Source organism: Mobula birostris, chromosome 22 (assembly GCF_030028105.1).
Source record: "Mobula birostris isolate sMobBir1 chromosome 22, sMobBir1.hap1, whole genome shotgun sequence".
Lineage (NCBI taxonomy): Eukaryota > Metazoa > Chordata > Chondrichthyes > Myliobatiformes > Myliobatidae > Mobula > Mobula birostris.
This window is the reverse complement of record NC_092391.1, coordinates 17,061,434-17,080,080: the sequence shown is the minus strand read 5'-3', so window position 1 is coordinate 17,080,080 and position 18,647 is coordinate 17,061,434. Positions and strand designations below refer to the sequence as shown.

General features: G+C 42.2%; 1 protein-coding gene across 1 annotated transcript in view; it reads left to right on the top strand.

Moving 5' to 3' along the window:
* Positions 1 to 18,647, top strand: part of fpgs (folylpolyglutamate synthase) — a 69,429-nt gene that overhangs the window by 18,534 nt on the left and 32,248 nt on the right. Inside the window, exons 3-6 of the mRNA XM_072240161.1 lie at positions 2,849 to 2,902; positions 3,577 to 3,641; positions 15,956 to 16,070; positions 17,602 to 17,679. Of these exons, the coding sequence (XP_072096262.1) occupies positions 2,849 to 2,902; positions 3,577 to 3,641; positions 15,956 to 16,070; positions 17,602 to 17,679 (312 nt within the window). The remainder of the gene's footprint in view (positions 1 to 2,848; positions 2,903 to 3,576; positions 3,642 to 15,955; positions 16,071 to 17,601; positions 17,680 to 18,647) is intronic.

Sequence of the window (18,647 nt, the reverse complement as noted above, 5' to 3'; positions counted from 1 at the left end):
TACAGTGGGACATTGATAGGATGCAAAACTGGGCTGAGGAGAAGTGGCAGATGGAGTTCAACCCAGATAAGTATGAGGTGGTTCATTTTGTTAGGTCAAATATGATAGCAGAATATAGGATTAATGGCAAGACTTTTGGCAGTGTTGAAGATCAGAGGGTTCTTGGGGTCCAAGTCCATAGAACACTCAAAGCTGCTGCGCAGGTTGACTGTGTGGTTAAGAAGGCATACGGTGCATTGGCCTTCATCAACTGTGGGATTGAGTTTAAGAGCCTAAAGGTAATGTTGCACCCACTTGGAGTACTGTGCTCAGTTCTGGTCACTTCACTGCAGGAAGGATGTGGAAACTATAGAAAGGGTGCAGAGGAGATTTACAAGGATGTCGCCTGGATTGGGGAGCATGCCTTATGAGAATAGGTTGAGTGAATTCGGCCTTTTCTCTCTGGAGCGGCAGAGGATGAGAGGTGACCTGATATAGGTGTATAAGATGATGAGAGGTATTGATCATGTGGATAGTCCGAGGCTTTTTCCCAGGGCTGAAATGGCTAACATGAGAGGGCATAGTATTAAGATGCTTGGAAGAAGGTACAGAGGAGATGTCAGGGGTAAGTTTTTTACTCAGAGAGTGGTGAGTACGTGGATTGGGCTGCCGGTGACTGTGGTGGAGGCGGATATGATAGGGTCTTTTAAGAGACTCCTGGATAGGTACATGGAACTTTTAAAAATAGAGGGCTGTGGGTAACCCTAGGTAATTTCTAAAGTAGGTACATGTTTAGCACAGCATTGTAGGCTGAAGGGCCTGTGTTGTGCTGTAGGTTTTCTGTGTTCTATGTTTCCAGTAGAGAAGTTAAACATTTGGATCCATTGTGTTGTTTTTGCATGTTTCTTGATGGTACCCACCTAGAACCAAGTAATGTGGTGTGCTATGGAAGGATGACAGAAAGAAGATAGCAACCTAGGTCGGGGTCTATATGCATGTGAGGGAGGTGTTCTCAATTTCTCAATGTTTAAAAAGGGAAAAACTAATCAGGTAGTTCTACTTCTGCTGAGAAGTACAGTATTGTGCAAAAGTCTTAGGCACATTTATATCACTAGGGTGCCTAAGACCATGGTATGGTACTGGTGCACAGTACCATATTTGTCAACGTGGAGTTGAGGGCAAGTTTGCAAATCTGGTGAGAGCAAAGGATGTTGCGAGTAGTGCGGGAGGTGTGTGGGACAAGTGGTGGAGGAGTGCCAGGGGTGGGCGGGGGTGTTATGAGGGTGCAGATACACCCAGTCCTGAGACACCAGGTAAGGTCAATTGATCCAAACAATTCGTTTATTGATCATTACAGAATTTCTCTCTGGTGCCACTCGCTCCCTCTCCTCTCCCTTTCCCTTTTCCCAACCATGATTCCCCCTCTCCCTGCCCCCTTCCCACTTTCAGTCCACATTAGAGACCCATATCAGAATCAGGTTTATCATTGCTCACATATGTCATGAAATTTCTAGGAAGATGCTGCCTGGCCTGCTGTGTTCACCAGCAACTTTGATGTGTGTTGCTTGAATTTCCAGCATCTGCAGAATTCCTCGTGTCATGAATTTTTTTTTTTTTTGGTGGCATAAAATTACTACAATATTATGCAAAAGTCTTGGGCACCCTAACTATATATATGTGCCTAAGACTTCTGCACAGAACTATATATAGTTGTCTGAAGTCATTAGGTCCATATCCATGAATCCACCACTTTCTTGATTCTTCTGCAAAATGTAATCTTTCAAATGATAGTCATAGAGCAATAGAACACAAACAGGCTCTTCAGCCCATCTAGTCTGTGCTGAACTGTAATTCTGCATATTTCCATCAACCCGCATCTGGACTGTAGCCCCCCCCCCCCCATACCCCTCCCATCCATGTACTTATTCAAATTTCTCTTAAATGTTGCATCTACCACTTCCGCTGGCAGCTCGTTCCACACTTGCACCACCCTCTGAATGAAGTTCCCCCTCAGGTTTCTTTAAATATTTCACTTTTCACCCTTAACCTATGACAACTAGTTCGAGTGTCACCCAATGTCTGGAAAAAGCCTATTTACATTTACCCTATCTATTCCCTTCATAATTTGGGTTATCAAATCTCCCCTTATTCTCCTACACTCCAGGGAAAACTGCCCTAAAGTATTCAACCATAACTGGTGTCCTCAAGTCCCAGCAGCATCCTTGTAACAAAGAAGAGAAAATCTGCAGATGCTGGAAATCCGAGCAACACACAAAATGCTGGAGGAACTCAGTAGGCTAGGCAGCATCTATGGAAAAAAGTGCAGTCAACGTTTTGGCCCAGAACATTGACTGTACTTTTTTCTGTAGATGCTACCTGGCCTGCTGAGCATCCTTGTAAATTTTCTCTGTGCCCTCTCAGTCTTATTGTTATCTTTCCTTTGGGTTGGTCTTGCCCCTCAATGGGCTGTACGATGTACAGCTCTAAAACTCTATCCCTGATTTCTTTCTACAAATTCTTCTACAATACCGTTGCCAGTTTGGTTTGTGCAATCAATATGTAGATGAAAATCTATCATGATATTGAAGTTCCCTTGAAATACATCCATAATATTTACCCATTTATGCCCTGACGTATTGAGAGGTCACATTTTGGGGGCTATAGATTACGGCTGCTGTATTCTGTGATTTATGATTTTTAACCCAGTCTGTTTCCACATCACTATGTGCTGCTATTTCACATGACTACATACTGTATCATGGCTCAGTACTACTTGAGTACCTTCCTTGATTAACATCACCTCCCCATGTCCTTTCCTGTTTACCCTGTTCTTTTGGAACACTGTATGACCTGTGTCCTGTGTTGACAGATTGAAGAACTGGACCAGCTTGCCATCATTCACGTGACTGGGACAAAGGGCAAGGTTAGTCCTTAAGTGTAATTTGAAAGAACAAGAGCACTGTGAATACAACTTCTTGTTTTGTTTTTAAGTAATCTGCATCTAGGTGGAGTGCTAATTGGCCTGATGATCTTGATCCAGACACAGTTCAGGGACTCAAAACCCTTAGATTTCCTGATACAATTCCTGTTCTTGTTTTTTTTCCCCTGTTGAAGGGAATTGATGCAAGAGTGTGCTAGATAGTTTGGTAGGGTGGGGGAATCACTGTTGAATGAACCCTCATGGTGATCTGCTAGGTGGCAAAGTCTTAAATTTGGAGGTTTGCAGCTGAAGTGGTGTGCCTCAGCTGAAGAAAGGGTAGTACTACAACTGACCTGAATAGAGATGTGATTGTGGTGAATTGCAAAAGGAAATGAGGGAAAAATCGCAGATTTAATGGGCAGCCCACTCCCTTTGGGAAATGTGGACGGACAACCAGTGCTTTTTGGGCTTTTTAGCCTCACTGGTGCCATTGAACTTTTGCTTTGTGTTTGGTCATTGGTGGTGTTATGTACAAATATGATACGCATCTTCTATTGCCTAAATGTGCAGGTGATGTTTTGCAGGTCACTTACGGATGTCAGTGCTCCGAGCTTTTTGTTTTCTTTCTGTTACTGTCTGTCCTTTGGTGGCTTGATACTCTTTTTGGCTTTTGACAGGGTTCCACATGTGCATTTTGTGAAAAGATATTACGAAATTATGGATTAAAGACTGGATTTTACAGGTAAAATTAATGTTATTTTGACATGTTAAATTCTAAAGAGTCTTTAGGTGATGGGGTGGGTGCTCAGTGTTGTCTTTTCTGGGGCAGTTATACCGGTAATTTCAGTGTCTTTGGTGTTGCAGACCTCATGCCTAGGAAGCACTTAGTCACTCTAACCTAGATCTGAAGACTTATCTTTGTTACTGTCTTCCAGCTGTGATGCCATTTCACTAAAGCGGTGGAATAAACATTGTGGCTTAAGTCTGTAAATTGCCACTGGATTTATTGAGGACAAATAATAGATTCTCAATAAAACCACTTTCAATATTGAAATTAAAAATATTTCCCCCTCAGAAGATGAGGATGCTTCTGTCGCTTTGCCTCGCTGACTCAAATTGTAGTCACGATCATTTTGGTTTAATTAGTATTAGGCTGCTTTGTTACCATTAATGGCTTGTAAGAGGTTGTTTGACATAAGTTGGCCCTGGTCAGTTATGTCTACCGAGGAATGTACAACAAAGGAAAGGTAAAGCCATTGATCCCTGGAGTGACAATGATCTAACTGCATAGCTGTATGACCTAATGCACATGTGGTTTCAAACATCACTTTACTATACACATAATAAAGACTATTAAAGATATACTGTATCACCATAATAATTCGGTCAATTTACCCATCAATACAGATTGCAGAAATTTGGAGTGCAAAGTGAGGCTATTCTAAAAGAAAAAGATTAGCCTGATTTCTCACAAGTATGTTGAAACTTACAGTGAAGTATGTCATTTGCGTCAGTGACCAACCCTGTGTGAGAATGTGCTTGGGGGCAGCCTGCAAGTGTCACCACACTTCCAGCAGTAGCATAGCATGCCCACAGCTTACTGCCCATAACCCGTACGTCTGTTGTTTTGGAATGTAGGGGAAACTGGAGTACCCAGGGGAAACTCATGCAGTCGATGGGACCTCTACACAAGAGACAGTTTGCACCTGAACTGGAAGGGGACTAATTTCCTAGTGGGAAGATTTGCTAGTGCTGCACAGTGGAGTTTAAACTAGAGTCGCAGTTAGATGGGAACCAGAGGGCAGGAACAGTTAGTGGAAAAGTTGTGGAGACATGTTAAAACCTCAGACAAAGTCAGAAATCAAAAGGTTGAACGTGCTGCGATTAATGTCTTGAGCTGTGTATATTTCAATGTGAGAAGTATCGTAGGAAAGGCAGGTGAGCTCAGGGCATGGATCGACACCTGGAATTATGACATCATGGCCATTAGTGAAGCTTGGCTGCAGGAGGTGCAGGGCTGATAGCTCAATATTCCGGGACAGAGCGGGAAGAATTAAAGGAGGAGGGTGGTGTTACTAGTCGGGGGAAATGTCAAGGCAGTGCTCAGTCAGGACATACTGGAGAACTAGGGAGGCATTATGGGTGGAACTAAGAAATCAGAAAGGTATGACCATGTTAATGGGGCTGTATTATAGACCACCCAGCAGTCCAAGGGATTTAGAGGACCACGTTTTCAGACACATAACAGACCGTTGCAAGAAACATAAGGGTGTTTCAGTGGATCATTTTAACTTTCCATATATTGACTGGGACTCCCATACTGTAAAAGGACTACATAGGTTAGAGTTTGTGGAGTGTGTTCAGGAAAGTTTCCTTAAATGTATGCAGAAGTCCTAATGAGAGTGTGAGATAATTGATCTGCTATTAGGGAATGGGGCAGGGCAGGTGACAGAAGTTTGTGTAGGGGAACACTTTGCATCTAATGTTGACGATGTTATTAGTTTCAAAGTAAAAATGCAAAAAGATAGGCCTGGTCTGCAGGTTAACATTCTAAATTGGAGAAAAGCCAGTTTTGATGGTATCAGAAAGAATGGCAAGGGTGGATTGGGACAGGCTTTTTTCCTGGCAAAAGTGCACTTGGTAAGTAAGAGGCCTTCAAAAATGAAATTTTGGGAATATGAAGCTTGTATGTGTCTATCAGAATAAAAGGTAAAGATAACGGGTGCAGGGAACCTTGGTTTTCAAGAGATATTGAGGCCCTGGTTAAGAAACAAAACAAGTATAGGCAGGTAGGAACGAATGAGGTACATATGGAATATAAGAAATGCAAGGGAGCACTTAAGAAAGAAATCTGGAGGCATTAGGTTGCCCTTGCAGACAAGGTGAAGTAGAATCCCAAGGGATTCTGCAGATATGTTAAGAGCAAAAGGATTGCAAGGAACGAAATTGGTCCTCTGAAAGATCAGATTGGTAATCGATGTGTGGATCCAAAAGAGATGGGGGATATCAAAATGATGTTTTTGCATCTGTATTTACTCAGGAAATGGACACAGAGTCGATAGAAGTGAATCAAAGCGGCATCAACTCTGCGGACCCTGTACAGATTAGAGAGGAGGAGGTGTTTGCTGACCTGAGACAGATTAGGGTGGATAAATCCCCAGGGCCTGACAAAGTGTTCCCTCAGACCCTGTGGGGGGCAAGTGCAGAAATTGCCAGGGCCCTAATACAGATATTTAAATCATCCTTAGTGACAGATTGAGGATAGCCAATGTTGCTTCACTGTTTAAGAAAAGCTCTAAAAATAAACCAGGAAATTATAGGCCGGTGAATCTGATATCAATAGTGGGAAAGTTATTAGAAGGTATTCTAAGGGATAGGAGATAAAAGCATTTGAATGGACATGGATTGATTAAGGATGGTTAGCATGGCTTTGTGTGTGGTAGGTAATTTCTAACCAATCTTGTAGAGTTTTTCGAAGAAGATAACAGGAAAGTTGAAGACAAGGTAGTGGATGTGTCTACATGGACTTTAGCAAGGCATTTGACAAAGACCCACATGGGAGGTTGATCAAGAAGGTTCAGTTGCTCGGCATTCAAGATAAGGTGGTAAATTGGATTAGGCATTGACTCTGTGGGAGAAGCCAGAGGGTGGTGGTAGAAGATTGCCTTTCTGACCAGAGGCCTATAACAGATGGAGTGCCGCAGGGATAGGTGCTGGGTCCGTCGTTGTTTGTTGTCTATATCAGCGGTTTGGATGATAATATGGTTAACTGGATCAGCAAGTTTGCAGATGACACCAAGATTGGGGTGCAGTAGACAGGAAGGAAGGACTACCTTGCAGCAGGATCTCGACCAGCTGGAGAAATGGCTGAAAAATGACAGATGGAATTTAATGCAGATAAATGCAAGGTGGGACGAACCAGGACAAACTGGGGAGTGCCATAGAACGAAGGGGTATGGGAATGCAGATCCATAATTCATTGAAAGTGCTCTCACAGGTAGATAGGGTTGAAAAGAAAGCTTTTGGCACATTGGCCTTCATAAATCAATGTATTGAATACAGGCAATGGGATGTTATGTTGAAGTTGTGTAAGATGTTGGTGAGGCCTAATTATTGGTCACCTAACTATAGGAAAGATGTGACTAAGGTTGAAAGAGTACAGAGAAAATTTACAAGGATGTTGCTGGGATCGGAGGAACTGACTCATAAGGAGAGATTGAATAGGTTAAGACTTTATTCCTTAGAATGTAGACGATTGAGAAATTTGATAGTGGTATACAAAATTATGAGGGGTATAGATAGGGTAAATGCAAGCAGGCTTTTTCCACTGAGGCTGGGTGGAACTACAACCAGAGGTCATGGGTTAAGGATGAAAGGTAAAAAGGTTAAGGGGAAACATCTTCACTCAGAGGATTGTGAGAATGTAGAATGAGCTACCAACACAGGTGCAAGCTTAATTTCAAGATTTAAGAGAAGTTTGGATAGGTACATGGATGCTAGGGATATGGAGGGCCATGGTCCATGTGCAGGTTGATGGGAGTAGGCGGTTTAAATGGTTTGGCACAAACTAGATGGGCTGAAGGGCCTGCTTCTGTGTTGTACTTCTCTGTGACTCAATCACGGAGAGAATATACCAATTCCTTACAGACAGCAGGGTTTGATTGAACTGTGACCTTCCAATTGCTGGCACTGTAAGCCACTACACTTACATGCAAACCAATTTTGCCAACTGTCTTTGACCATAAGATATAGGAGCAGAATTAGGCCATTTGGTCCATGAGTCTGTTCCGCTATTTCATCATGGCTGATCCAATATTCCTCTCAGCCCCAATCTTCTGCCTTCTTACTGTATTCTATCGTCCCATGACCAATGAAGAACCTGTCACTCTTTGCCTTAAATATACATAAAGACTTGGCCTCCATAGCTGCCTGTGGCAAAGAATTCCACAGATTCACCACTCTGGCTAGAGAAATTCCACCTCATCTCTGTTCTAAGAGGACACCTCTCTACTCTGAGGCTGTGTCCTCTAGTCCAGCGGTCCCCAACCACCAGGCCGCAAAGTATGTGCTACCGGGCCATGAGGAAACAATATGAGTCAGCTGCACCTTTCCCTATTCCCTGTCACGCACTGTTGAACTTGAACATAGGGTTGCCAACTGTCCCGTATTTGCCGGGACATCCGGTATATTGGGCTAAATTGATCTGTCCCGTATTTCCCCTGCTAAGGTAGAGCGTTCCTATGAAACCTTTCGTGCCAAAATGGCGTGAAGCAAAGAAGCAATTACCATTAATTTATATGGGAAAAAGTTTTGAGCGTTCCCAGACCCAAAGAATAACCTAACAAATCATACCAAATAATACATAAAACTGAAAATAAGTAACAGTAACATACAGTAAAAGCAGGAATGATATGATAAATACACAGCCTATATAAAGTAGAAATATATACAGTGTAGTCGGGAAGATGAAGGCAAAACCGATTTGTGGGGAAAAAATCGGCACGTATATGCATGCACGTCTGGCATGCGGACGCAGGTGTCCGCGCAAGGCTTCATGGTCATGATAGTCTTTCCTGGGGTAAAGTGTCCGGGATTTGACTGCTACTTTTGTCCCTTATTTGGGAGTGAGAAAGTTGGCAACCCTAACTGTAAAAGACATGTTGAGGTGAGTTTAGACCTACTTGAACACCCCCCCACCCCCCCACCCCGCTGCTCAGCTGGTCCACAAGAATATTGTCAATATTCAACCGGTCCGTGGTGCAAAAAAGGTTGGGGACCCCTGCTCTAGTCTTAGGCTCTACCACCATTGGAAACATTGGAAACATCCTCTCCACATCTATTCTATCAAGGCTTTTCACCACTCAATAGGTTTCAATGAGGTCACTCCTCATTCTTCTGAATTTTAGTGAATATAGGCCCAGGACCATCAAGCATTCTTCATATGACAAGCCATTCAATCCTGGAATCACTTTTATGAAATTCCTTTGAACCCTCTCCAGTTTCAGCACATCCTTTCTCGGATAAGGGGCCCAAGCCAGCTCACAGTACTCCAGTGAGGCCTCACCAGTGCTTTATAAAGTCTATTTCCTCAAAAACTACCTGCCCTTCCAGCTACCTTCATATTGTCTGCAAACTTTGCATCAAGATTGATCAAAAACTCTATTGAAATAGTTGCATAACTTCTATTGGATGTGAAAGCTGATCAGAGACTTGATATCCTGTATTGAGTGTCTTTCCTCACTAAGATTGTAGGGTAAGTTTGGCAAGATTGTGGAACTTTCGTTGACAAGAGATATTGAGTATCTGGTCTGGAAAAAGACAGGGTTATGTGTCAGATGCCTGTAAGGAGTTTGTACATTGTCCCCATGACTAAGTGGGCTTCCTCCCACAGTCCAAAGACATACCGGTTGGTATATATGTTAAGGATGTAAGAAATAAAGTCAAGTCAGTTCAATTCAGTTCAAGTGGTCATCATAAATTATCCTGTGATTAGGTTAGGATTAAATTGGAAAGGCTTGAATGGCCTATTCCGCAGTGTTTCTCAGTAAATAAATAGATGTAGACTGCAGAATTGAGTGAGACCCATGAGGATAATAAAAGATGTAAAAGTACTCTTGAGAAGGAAATTTGGAGGACAAGGGGGGCAGTGAGATATTCCAGGCATAGGTCACATCATCCCTGGAGCTTTGTTCACTAATGAATAAGAACATGGCTGATCTTGTACAGCTCTCAGATCCAATTTCCTGTCTGATTTCTACTTGTCAGAATCAGGTTTATTGTCACTGACATAAGTTGGAAAATTTTTTGTTTTGCAGCAACAGTACAATGCATGTATGATAAATTACTATAAAGTTCAAAGTAAATTTATTATCCAAGTACATACATATCACCATATGGAATACTGAGATTTCATTTTCTTGTAGGCATGCTCAATAAATCCCTAATTGAATAATAACCATATTAGCATCAGTGATTGACTGTACCAGCTTGGGCATTCAACCAGTGTGACACAAACTGTAAATACAAAAAGGAAGAAGTAATAATAATAATAAATAAATAATAAACATCAAGAACGTGAGATGGAGTGTCCTTAGAAGTGAGTCCATTGGTTGTGTTTCAATGACAGAGTGAAGTTAGCCCCTTTAGTTCAAGAGCCCGATGGTTGTGGGGTAATAGCTATTCCTGAGCCTGATGGTGTAGATCCTGAGGCTCCTGTATTTTCTTCCTGATGGTAGCAACAAGAAGAGAGCGTGACCTGGGTGGTGGAGGTCCTTGATGATGGATGCTTCTTTCCTGCGACAATGCTCTGTGCAGATGTACTCAATGGTAGGGAGGGCTTTACCCATGATGGACTGGGCTGTATCCACTACTTTTTGTAGGATTTTCCTTTCAAGGGCATTGGCATTTCAATACCAGGCTATGATGCAGCTGGTGAATATACTCTCCACTACACATGTATAGAAGTTTGTCAAAGTTTTAGATGTCATGCCAGATCTTACATAGAACATAGAATAGTACACCACAGTTCAGGCTCTTCGGCCCACAATGTTGTGCCGACCCTCAAACCCTGCCTCTCATATAAGCTCCCACCTTAAATTCCTTCATCTACCTGTCTAGTAGTCTCTTAAATTTCACTAGTGTATCTGCCTCCACCACTGACTCAGGCAGTACATTCCAGGCACCAACCACTCTCTGAGTAAAAAACCTTCCTCTAATATCCCCCTTGAACTTACCACCCCTTACCTTAAAGCCATGTCCTCTTGTATTGAGCAGTGGTGCCCTGGGGAAGAGGCGCTGGCTGTCCACTCTATCTATTCCTTTTAATATCTTGTATACCTCTATCATGTCTCCTCTCATCCTCCTTCTCTCCAAAGAGTAAAGCCCTAGCTCTCATAATCTCTGATCATAATGCATACTCTCTAAACCAGGCAGCATTCTGGTAAATCTCCTCCGTACCCTTTCCAGTGCTTCCACATCCTTCCTATAGTGAGGTGACCAGAACTGGACACAGTACTCCAAGTGCAGTCTAATCAGAGTTTTATAGAGCTGCATCATTACCTCGCGACTCTTAACCTCTATCCCTCGACTTATGAAGGCTAACACCCCATAAGCTTTCTTAACTACCCTATCTACTTGTGAGGCAACTTTCAGGGATCTGTGGACATGTACCCCCAGATCCCTCTGCTCCTCCACAGTACCAAGTATCCTGACATTTACTTTGTACTCTGCCTTGGAGTTTGTCCTTCCAAAGTGAACCATCACACACTTCTCTGGGTTGAACTCCATCTGCCACTTCTCAGCCCACTTCTGCATCCTATCAATGTCTCTCTGCAATCTTCGATAATCCTCTATACTATCTACAACACCACCAACCTTTGTGTCGTCTGCAAACTTGCCAACCCACCCTTCTACCCCCACATCTTCGCAAACTCTTCAGGAAGTAGAGGCACTGCTATGCTTTCTTCATAATTGCAGTTATTTTCTGGGCCCAGGACAAGTCCTCTGAATTAATAACACTGAGGAACTTTAAGTTGCTGACCCTCTCCACCTCTGATGCTCCGATGAGGACTGGCTCATGGACCTTTGGTTTCCTCCTCCTGAAGTCAATAATCAGCTCCTTGATCTTACTGACATTGAGTAAGTGGCACCACTCAGCCAAATTTTAAGTCTCCTTACTATATGCTGATTCATCAACACCTTTGATTTGGCCTACGACAGTGTTGTCATCTACTTAGCCACACAGTCTTAAGTATAAAATGAGTAAAGCGGAGGGTAGGTGCACAGCTTTGTGATACACCTGTACTGCTGTAGACTGTGGAGGAAAAGTTGTAGCCATAAATAAATAATGCAAAAAAGGAATGGTGAGGCAGTGTTTGTGGTTTCATGATCTATGCAGAAACCTGGTGGCAAAGAGAATGAGGTAGTTCCTGAAAAGTTGATTATGCGTCTTCAGGCTCCTGCACTTCCTTCTTGATAGTAATGAGAAGAGGGCATATCCCGGATAGTGTGGGTCATTAATGATGGATGCCGCTTTTTTGAGACACTGCATTTTTTTTGAGAATGTCCTCGATCATGGGGTGGCTTCTGTCTGTGATGGAACTCACTTGAGTCTACAACCCTTTGAAGCCTCTTTTGATCTTGTACATTGGCGCCTTCGTACCAGACGGTGATGTAGTCAGTTGGAATGCTCTCTGCGGTACATCTGTACCTGGCTGAATCTAACCAATGGGTTGGGTATTGATTAAAAGCTTAGTTGATGGGTATTGAGAAATGCTGCTTCAGAGTAATGTTATCTGAAGGAATTTTTCCCTCATGCTCAAATGTTCTCTCCTTGGACTGAGGAATTATCTATAAGTACCCAACTTGAAAAGTAATGGCTGCATTCCTGTGGCAAACTGTTGTAGAGTTTAAAATTTAAAAATAGCATTTCATTTTTGAGTTACAGTTTCAAATCTAGTCTAGAAATACAGCATTCCCTCCTTCATAAGTTTTTTTTTGGAAATTGGTCTAGACTAGTGGTCACCAACCTTTTTAAGCCCAAGATCCCCTACGTTGACCTCAGTGAAAGGCAAGATCTACCTACTAAATGGTTTAGAGAAAAAACAGCTCAGATTGTACTTACAATTTGAGGCCTTTTATTTGGGCGAATTGTGTTTGAATTACACAAAATACTTTTGTCAAACTTTCAAATTAATTCAAACGAGAAAACACTGTAACTAGCATATCACACAGGCCATAGCTGTCCTTCTTTAAGAATATTACAATACTTCACACCTTTAATTCTAAGTTTCATTATTTAATTTTATTTCAACACGAAAAATAAATGAATAAAAATTGACTGTTGCACTCAGTGTGATGACTGGGGCTGAATACTTCCTGCTAGTTCCCTGAAATTTGGCTCAAGTACAGACAGCCAGTCTGAGACAGTCTGTGAAGTGGAGGGTTGCCAACTGTCCAGTATTCCCCCGCTAAGGTAGAGCATTCCTATGAAACCTTTTGTGCCGAAATGCTTTACGCCGAAGAAGCAATTACCATTAATTTATATGGAAAAAAATTTTGAGCAAAAAAAACCTACCAAATCATACCAAGTAACACATAAAACCTAAAATAACGCTAACATATAGTAAAAGCAGGAATGATATGATAAATACACAGCCTATATAAAGTAGAAATAATGAAGATTAAGCCAAAACCGATTCGTTGGGTAAAGAAAACTCAACACGTACGTGCATGCACATACAGGTGCCCGCGCAAGGCTTCATGGTCATGGTAGTCTTTCTCAGGGTAAACACAAATTTCCCAGGATTTGACTGCTACTTTTGTCCCTTATTTGGGAGTGAGAAAGTTGGCAACCTTAGTGAGGTGTCTGTCAGTAAGTCAGCTCCTGTACTTAGATTTAACAATTTTCATCTGTGAAAATGCAATTTCACATAGATAAGTTGACCTGAAGTAGGCACTGACTTTTAGTGCTATAAAACACACTGCACATTGCTGGGCCCCATCAGTAGTAATTGCCACCAGTTTATGAATGGGGATGTCATTTTCACGGACATATTTTTAAAACTCATTGTAAATATCCTCACCTCGTTCTTTCCTTTAATTGCAAAAGAGTGAGGAAGTCCTCCTTTGTTGTAAAATCCTGGAAAGCCATTCTGACAAATACAACAAGCTGAGCTGTTTGCATTACATCCAGGGATTCATCGAACTGTAGTGAAAAATACTCACGTCCTCTGACGGTGACTGTACCCTCCTTGTCACTGTTGCAGGGCCAAGCAGTATATTATGTATTATGGTTGTGATGCCGTTTTTCTTTTTAAAGTCATTAAAAACAGTCTCTGCGGTAATGACCATTGCTTCCTTGAATAAATTGCCATCTGTAAAAGGCTTCTTGTGTTTAGCCAAAAGGTGACTTACACGAAATGATGCTTCAATAGCAGCCTTATTTTGAGCAGCATGTTTTGTGAAAAACGATTGCTGGGCCTTCAACCCCGATTTCAGCTCCTCAACTTTCCTGGCACAAGTTGCGCTCTTTGGGGGGAGGTGTCTTTAAATTCCTGGTGGTTGGTGTTGCGGTGCCGCTCCAGATTCCCTCTTTTAGTCAGTGCTTGTGTTTGGTGGCACAACATACATACACACTTGTCTTTCACCAAGGTAAATAGAAATTCCTCTTCCCATTCTGGATGGAATTTGTACGTTTTTGCCTTCTTTCGTGGAGCCTCCGCCATGCTATCAGGATATCACGAGCGAGTGTGGATTGCGTTGCCTCTGATCTGAGCCGACATTCACCTAATTAATTAGGTTGTTTATTTCGGCTTTTTTTCTTAAAGATGTGCTGTGTGCATCCCAACTACCGCTGCACCCCTGCATGCTTCGAGGCCCGGAGGTTGGGGACACTGCCGTATATTGATGTTTGCGACAGTCTGTACTGTTACCTAATCTGATTGGTCACTTTGATGCAGCACAGGCTACGCTGAAAACGCGGTGCATGGCAGGGGAACTACACACATGCGCACTGGGCAGGAAGAACGGAACTAAACCCCCGCAACCCGGAAACAATCTCTCTTTACAAACAGCTTTTTAGCGAAAATATTGCTATATTACCTATCCTAATTAGTATTACTTACTTTTATAATGCTCACATTACAACAGCATTTGTGTATTTATTTTTGATTTTTCTTCAGGATCTACTGGGAAAGTCTCAAAGATCAACCGGTCAATCGCGATTGATGGGTTAGCAACCCCTAGTCTAGATAATCTCAGTTGGTATCGAAACAGATAGCAGTATTGAGTATGTTAAAGGTCATACAGTTTCAACTAGTTGGGATAATTAAGCTTATTCGTAATTGCAGTGTAGAGATAACATTACATCTGGATTAAACTCATGAAATGAATACAGGATGACAGAAATAGAAGTGAGCCCTCCAGTGCAATCCAGTTGCTAAAAATCACGTTCATCTCAACATTTAACAAGAAAAATGAGCTGGTTGCTCTTTAGAATCTGTTCATTGTATGAACTGATCCCAATGTGAGGCTGAAGTATTGCTTGATTCACTAATGATCATGAGTTTGGTGTTGGCCAAATGGGGTTGGGGTTGTTTGTTTCTGAACAGCTGAACTATTGTTTGTGGCTATAATTAGTTAGAAAAATGCATTCTTTCAAAATCTCACTGTCATGCTTTATGCCAATTTACTGTTACACACTGTTGTTTATTTACAGAGTCACAAGGAAGTGAACAATCTCAATCATAGTTTAAATGTGAATAATCTCATTCATGTACTTTGCTCTTTTACTCTCTTTCCATACTCCCTTTTATGTACTCTTGCCCCTGATGTACTTTTGACTGCCCTTCTCGTGCTATCTGGATTTTAAATTTCTTTTGTTTCTCCCTACCCCTGCCCTACCCTGCTAGTGTCTTTTCCCTGGTCCATTGTCTTTCAAACAAAAATGTAGACTAGTACTCCATTGGCATTCAGAGGGAGTGTTGTGGTGTGGGAGGTAACACCTCTCAGATGATACTTTAAACGAAGGCTGTTTTTGCTCAGGTGGGTCTACAGCATTGTTTTCAATTAGAACAGGAGTGTTTTCCAAAACCAAGGGTTCCTAACCTTTTTCATGCCTTTCTTTGGGCCCCCTACCATTGATGAATCCCTGACCTAAACCTTAACCCATAATACACAAATAGATAGAGGTCATAAACACGAGATTCTGCAGATGCTTAAAATCCAGAGCAACACACAAAAATGCTGGAGGAACTCAGCAGGTCAGGCAGCACCTATGGAAGGGAATAAACTGTCGACATTTCGAGCTGAGACCCTTTATTAGGATAGATATAAGAGGTCATTCTATTTGTGGAAAATTGACGTGAGGTAATTGATTGCTGCACTTCTACAGTAGCAGTGACACTCCATTGTATGTAAAGTGCTTTGGACCATTCTGAAACTTTGGGAAAAGGTGCAGTTGAAATATACGCCTGGTTTATTGCTTTTGCTGTTTGCTCATGCGAGCTTTTCACTGCATTTTACAGTTGGTGTATTTTAATCATCTCTTGTAAACAGTTCCCCACACTTGGTGCAAGTAAGGGAGAGAATCAGGATTAATGGCAAACCAATCAGCAAAGATCTCTTCACAAAGTACTTCTGGCAAGTGTATAATCGATTGGAAGAAACAAAGGTAAGAGACTGATCATCATTGGTCGGGGCACCTTTCAATTTTTTTTATTCACTCTTTCTGCAAGTATTGATGATTTCTGTCACAAGAATTGTGTTGTTGAAATATGTTTCTAGGTCTACATTGAGGGTTCTGTGATGATTGGCAGTTGCGTATACTACACCAACAAGAAACTTTAAGTTTCCCTTTTCTATTTTCATGAGTCTCGAATCAAATACCCATTTCATAGGTGCTATTGACTCATTAGTAGTAAGCTTCCATCATGAACCATGCTTTGAAAATATTTCCAGTGTAATTAACTGGAATGGATTTTGATCCAGTTCATTAGTTTGGAGCAATTTGTTATCCTTTGTGTAATGAGTACTTAATCCTGTGTGTTGCTGATTTTTGACTTGCAGAGTGCAAATTGCATTAACCAGGCAAGGTCAGCATTTGCCACCCATTTAGACAATAGACAATAGGTGCAGGAGTAGGCCATTCGGCCCCTCAAGCCAGCACCGCCATTCACTCTGATCATGGCTGATCATCCACTATCAGTATCCAGTTCCTGCCTTATCCCCATAACCTTTGATTCCACTATCTTTAAGAGCTCCATCCATCTCTTTTTTGAAAGCATCCAGAGACTTGGCCTCCACAGCCTTCTGGGGCAGAGCATTCCACATATCCACCACTCTCTGGGTGAAAAAGTTTTTCCTCAACTCCGTTCTAAATGGCCTACCCCTAATTCTTAAACTGTGGCCTCTGGTTCTGGACTCACCCATCAGCGGGAACATGCTTCCTGCCTGCAGCATGTCCAATCCCTTAATAATCTTATCTGTTTCAATAAGATCCCCTCTCAGCCTGCTAAATTCCAGCGTATACAAGCCCAGTTGCTTCAATCTTTCGACATATGACAGTCCCGCCATTACGGGAATTAACCTTGTGAACCTACGCTGCACTCCCTCAATAGCAAGAATGTCCTTCCTCAAATATGGAGACCAAAACTGCACACAGTACTCCAGGTGTGGTCTCACCAGGGCCCTGTACAGCTGCAGAAGGACCTCTTTGGTTACCTTTGAGAAGACGGCAGAACACAGTAGCCTGGCGTTACTGCAGTCCTTCTAGTGAATGTATTCCCAGAGTAGGGGTTTGCAGGGTTTAAATCCAGCGATGATGGGTCAGTAAAATATTTCCAATCAGGATTATGTGCTAACTAGAGGGAATCATCAGGTGTTGGAGTTGCCATTGCTCTTGTCTGCCTTGGTGGTAGGGCTTGTTGGTTGGAGAGGTGTTGTCATTAGTTGCTTGAGTGGGTAATTGAAGTGTATGTTATAGATAGTACACACTGTGGAAGGAATGAATGTGTTCGTCTGATTTTTGACTTGCAGAATGCAAGTTGCATTAACTAGCATTGTGGGGCCTTCGGAGATGAAGGCTTTTGTGTGATCTTGTTACAAATAAAGGACCTCTGGATACTTTGGGGAATGGGATATGAAACAGCACTAAATGGTTTTCTTCTTTTCCCCTCCACGCCTCGTCTTGATGCTGTACCCAGGACAGTGACTCCGGGACCATGCCTGCATATTTTCGGTTTCTCACCATCCTTGCCTTCCACATCTTCTTGCATGAAAAGGTATAGTATCTAGTATGGAGAAAGTGAGGGTAGTCTTGAGCAACACACAGAATGCTGAATGAACTCAGCAAGTCAAGCAACATCTCCGTAGAGGAATAAACAGTCAAAGTCTAGAGCCAAAACCCTTCATAAGAGCTGGAAAGGAAGGAGGAAAAGGCTAGAATAGGAGGGTGGAGAGGAGGATACAAACTGGCAGGTGATGGGTGAGACCAGGTGAGGGAGAGGTGGGATGAGGTAAGAAGCTGGAAGGGAATAGGTGGAAGAGGTAAAAGGTTGAAGAAGGAGGAATCTGATAGGACAGGAAGTGAACCATGGAAAAAAGGGAAGGAGGAGGAACCAGGAGGTGAGAAGAGTGATCTCACTTTTTTTGCACAACTTAATTATTTTCAATATATATTCCTCTTTATAACTGGATGTTTAAGAGTAGTCTTGAGGTATTATGTGTGTCTATTAGATGACCCAAATGGCCTTCATAAATCATAGTATTGAGTACAAGAGTTGGGTTGTTATATTGGAGTTGTAAAAGGCGTTGCTGACACCTGATTTGGAGGATTGTGTGTAGTTTGGTCACTTACCTATATGAAAAATGTCAATAAGATAGAAAAAGTGCAGAGAATGTTACCTTGACGTGTTATCGGGAAGGGTTGAATAGCTGAGGAATTTATTCCCGTTGAGCAAGGAAGGCCAAGTGGTGATTTGATGCAAAATTATGAGGGGTATAAGTAGGCTAAATGCTCTTTCCACTGAGGTAGTATAAGATTAGAAATGGGGGTCATGGGTTGGGGGTGAAAGGTGAAATGTTTAAGGCAAACATGAGGGGGATCTTCATCCTTTAGAGGGTGTTGAGAGTGTGGAATGAGCTTCCAGTGGAAGTTGTGGGTGAGGATTTGATTTCAACATTTAAGAGAAAGTTGGATAGGTACATGAATGGGAGATGTGTGGAGGTCTATGTTCCGAGTGCAGGTCTA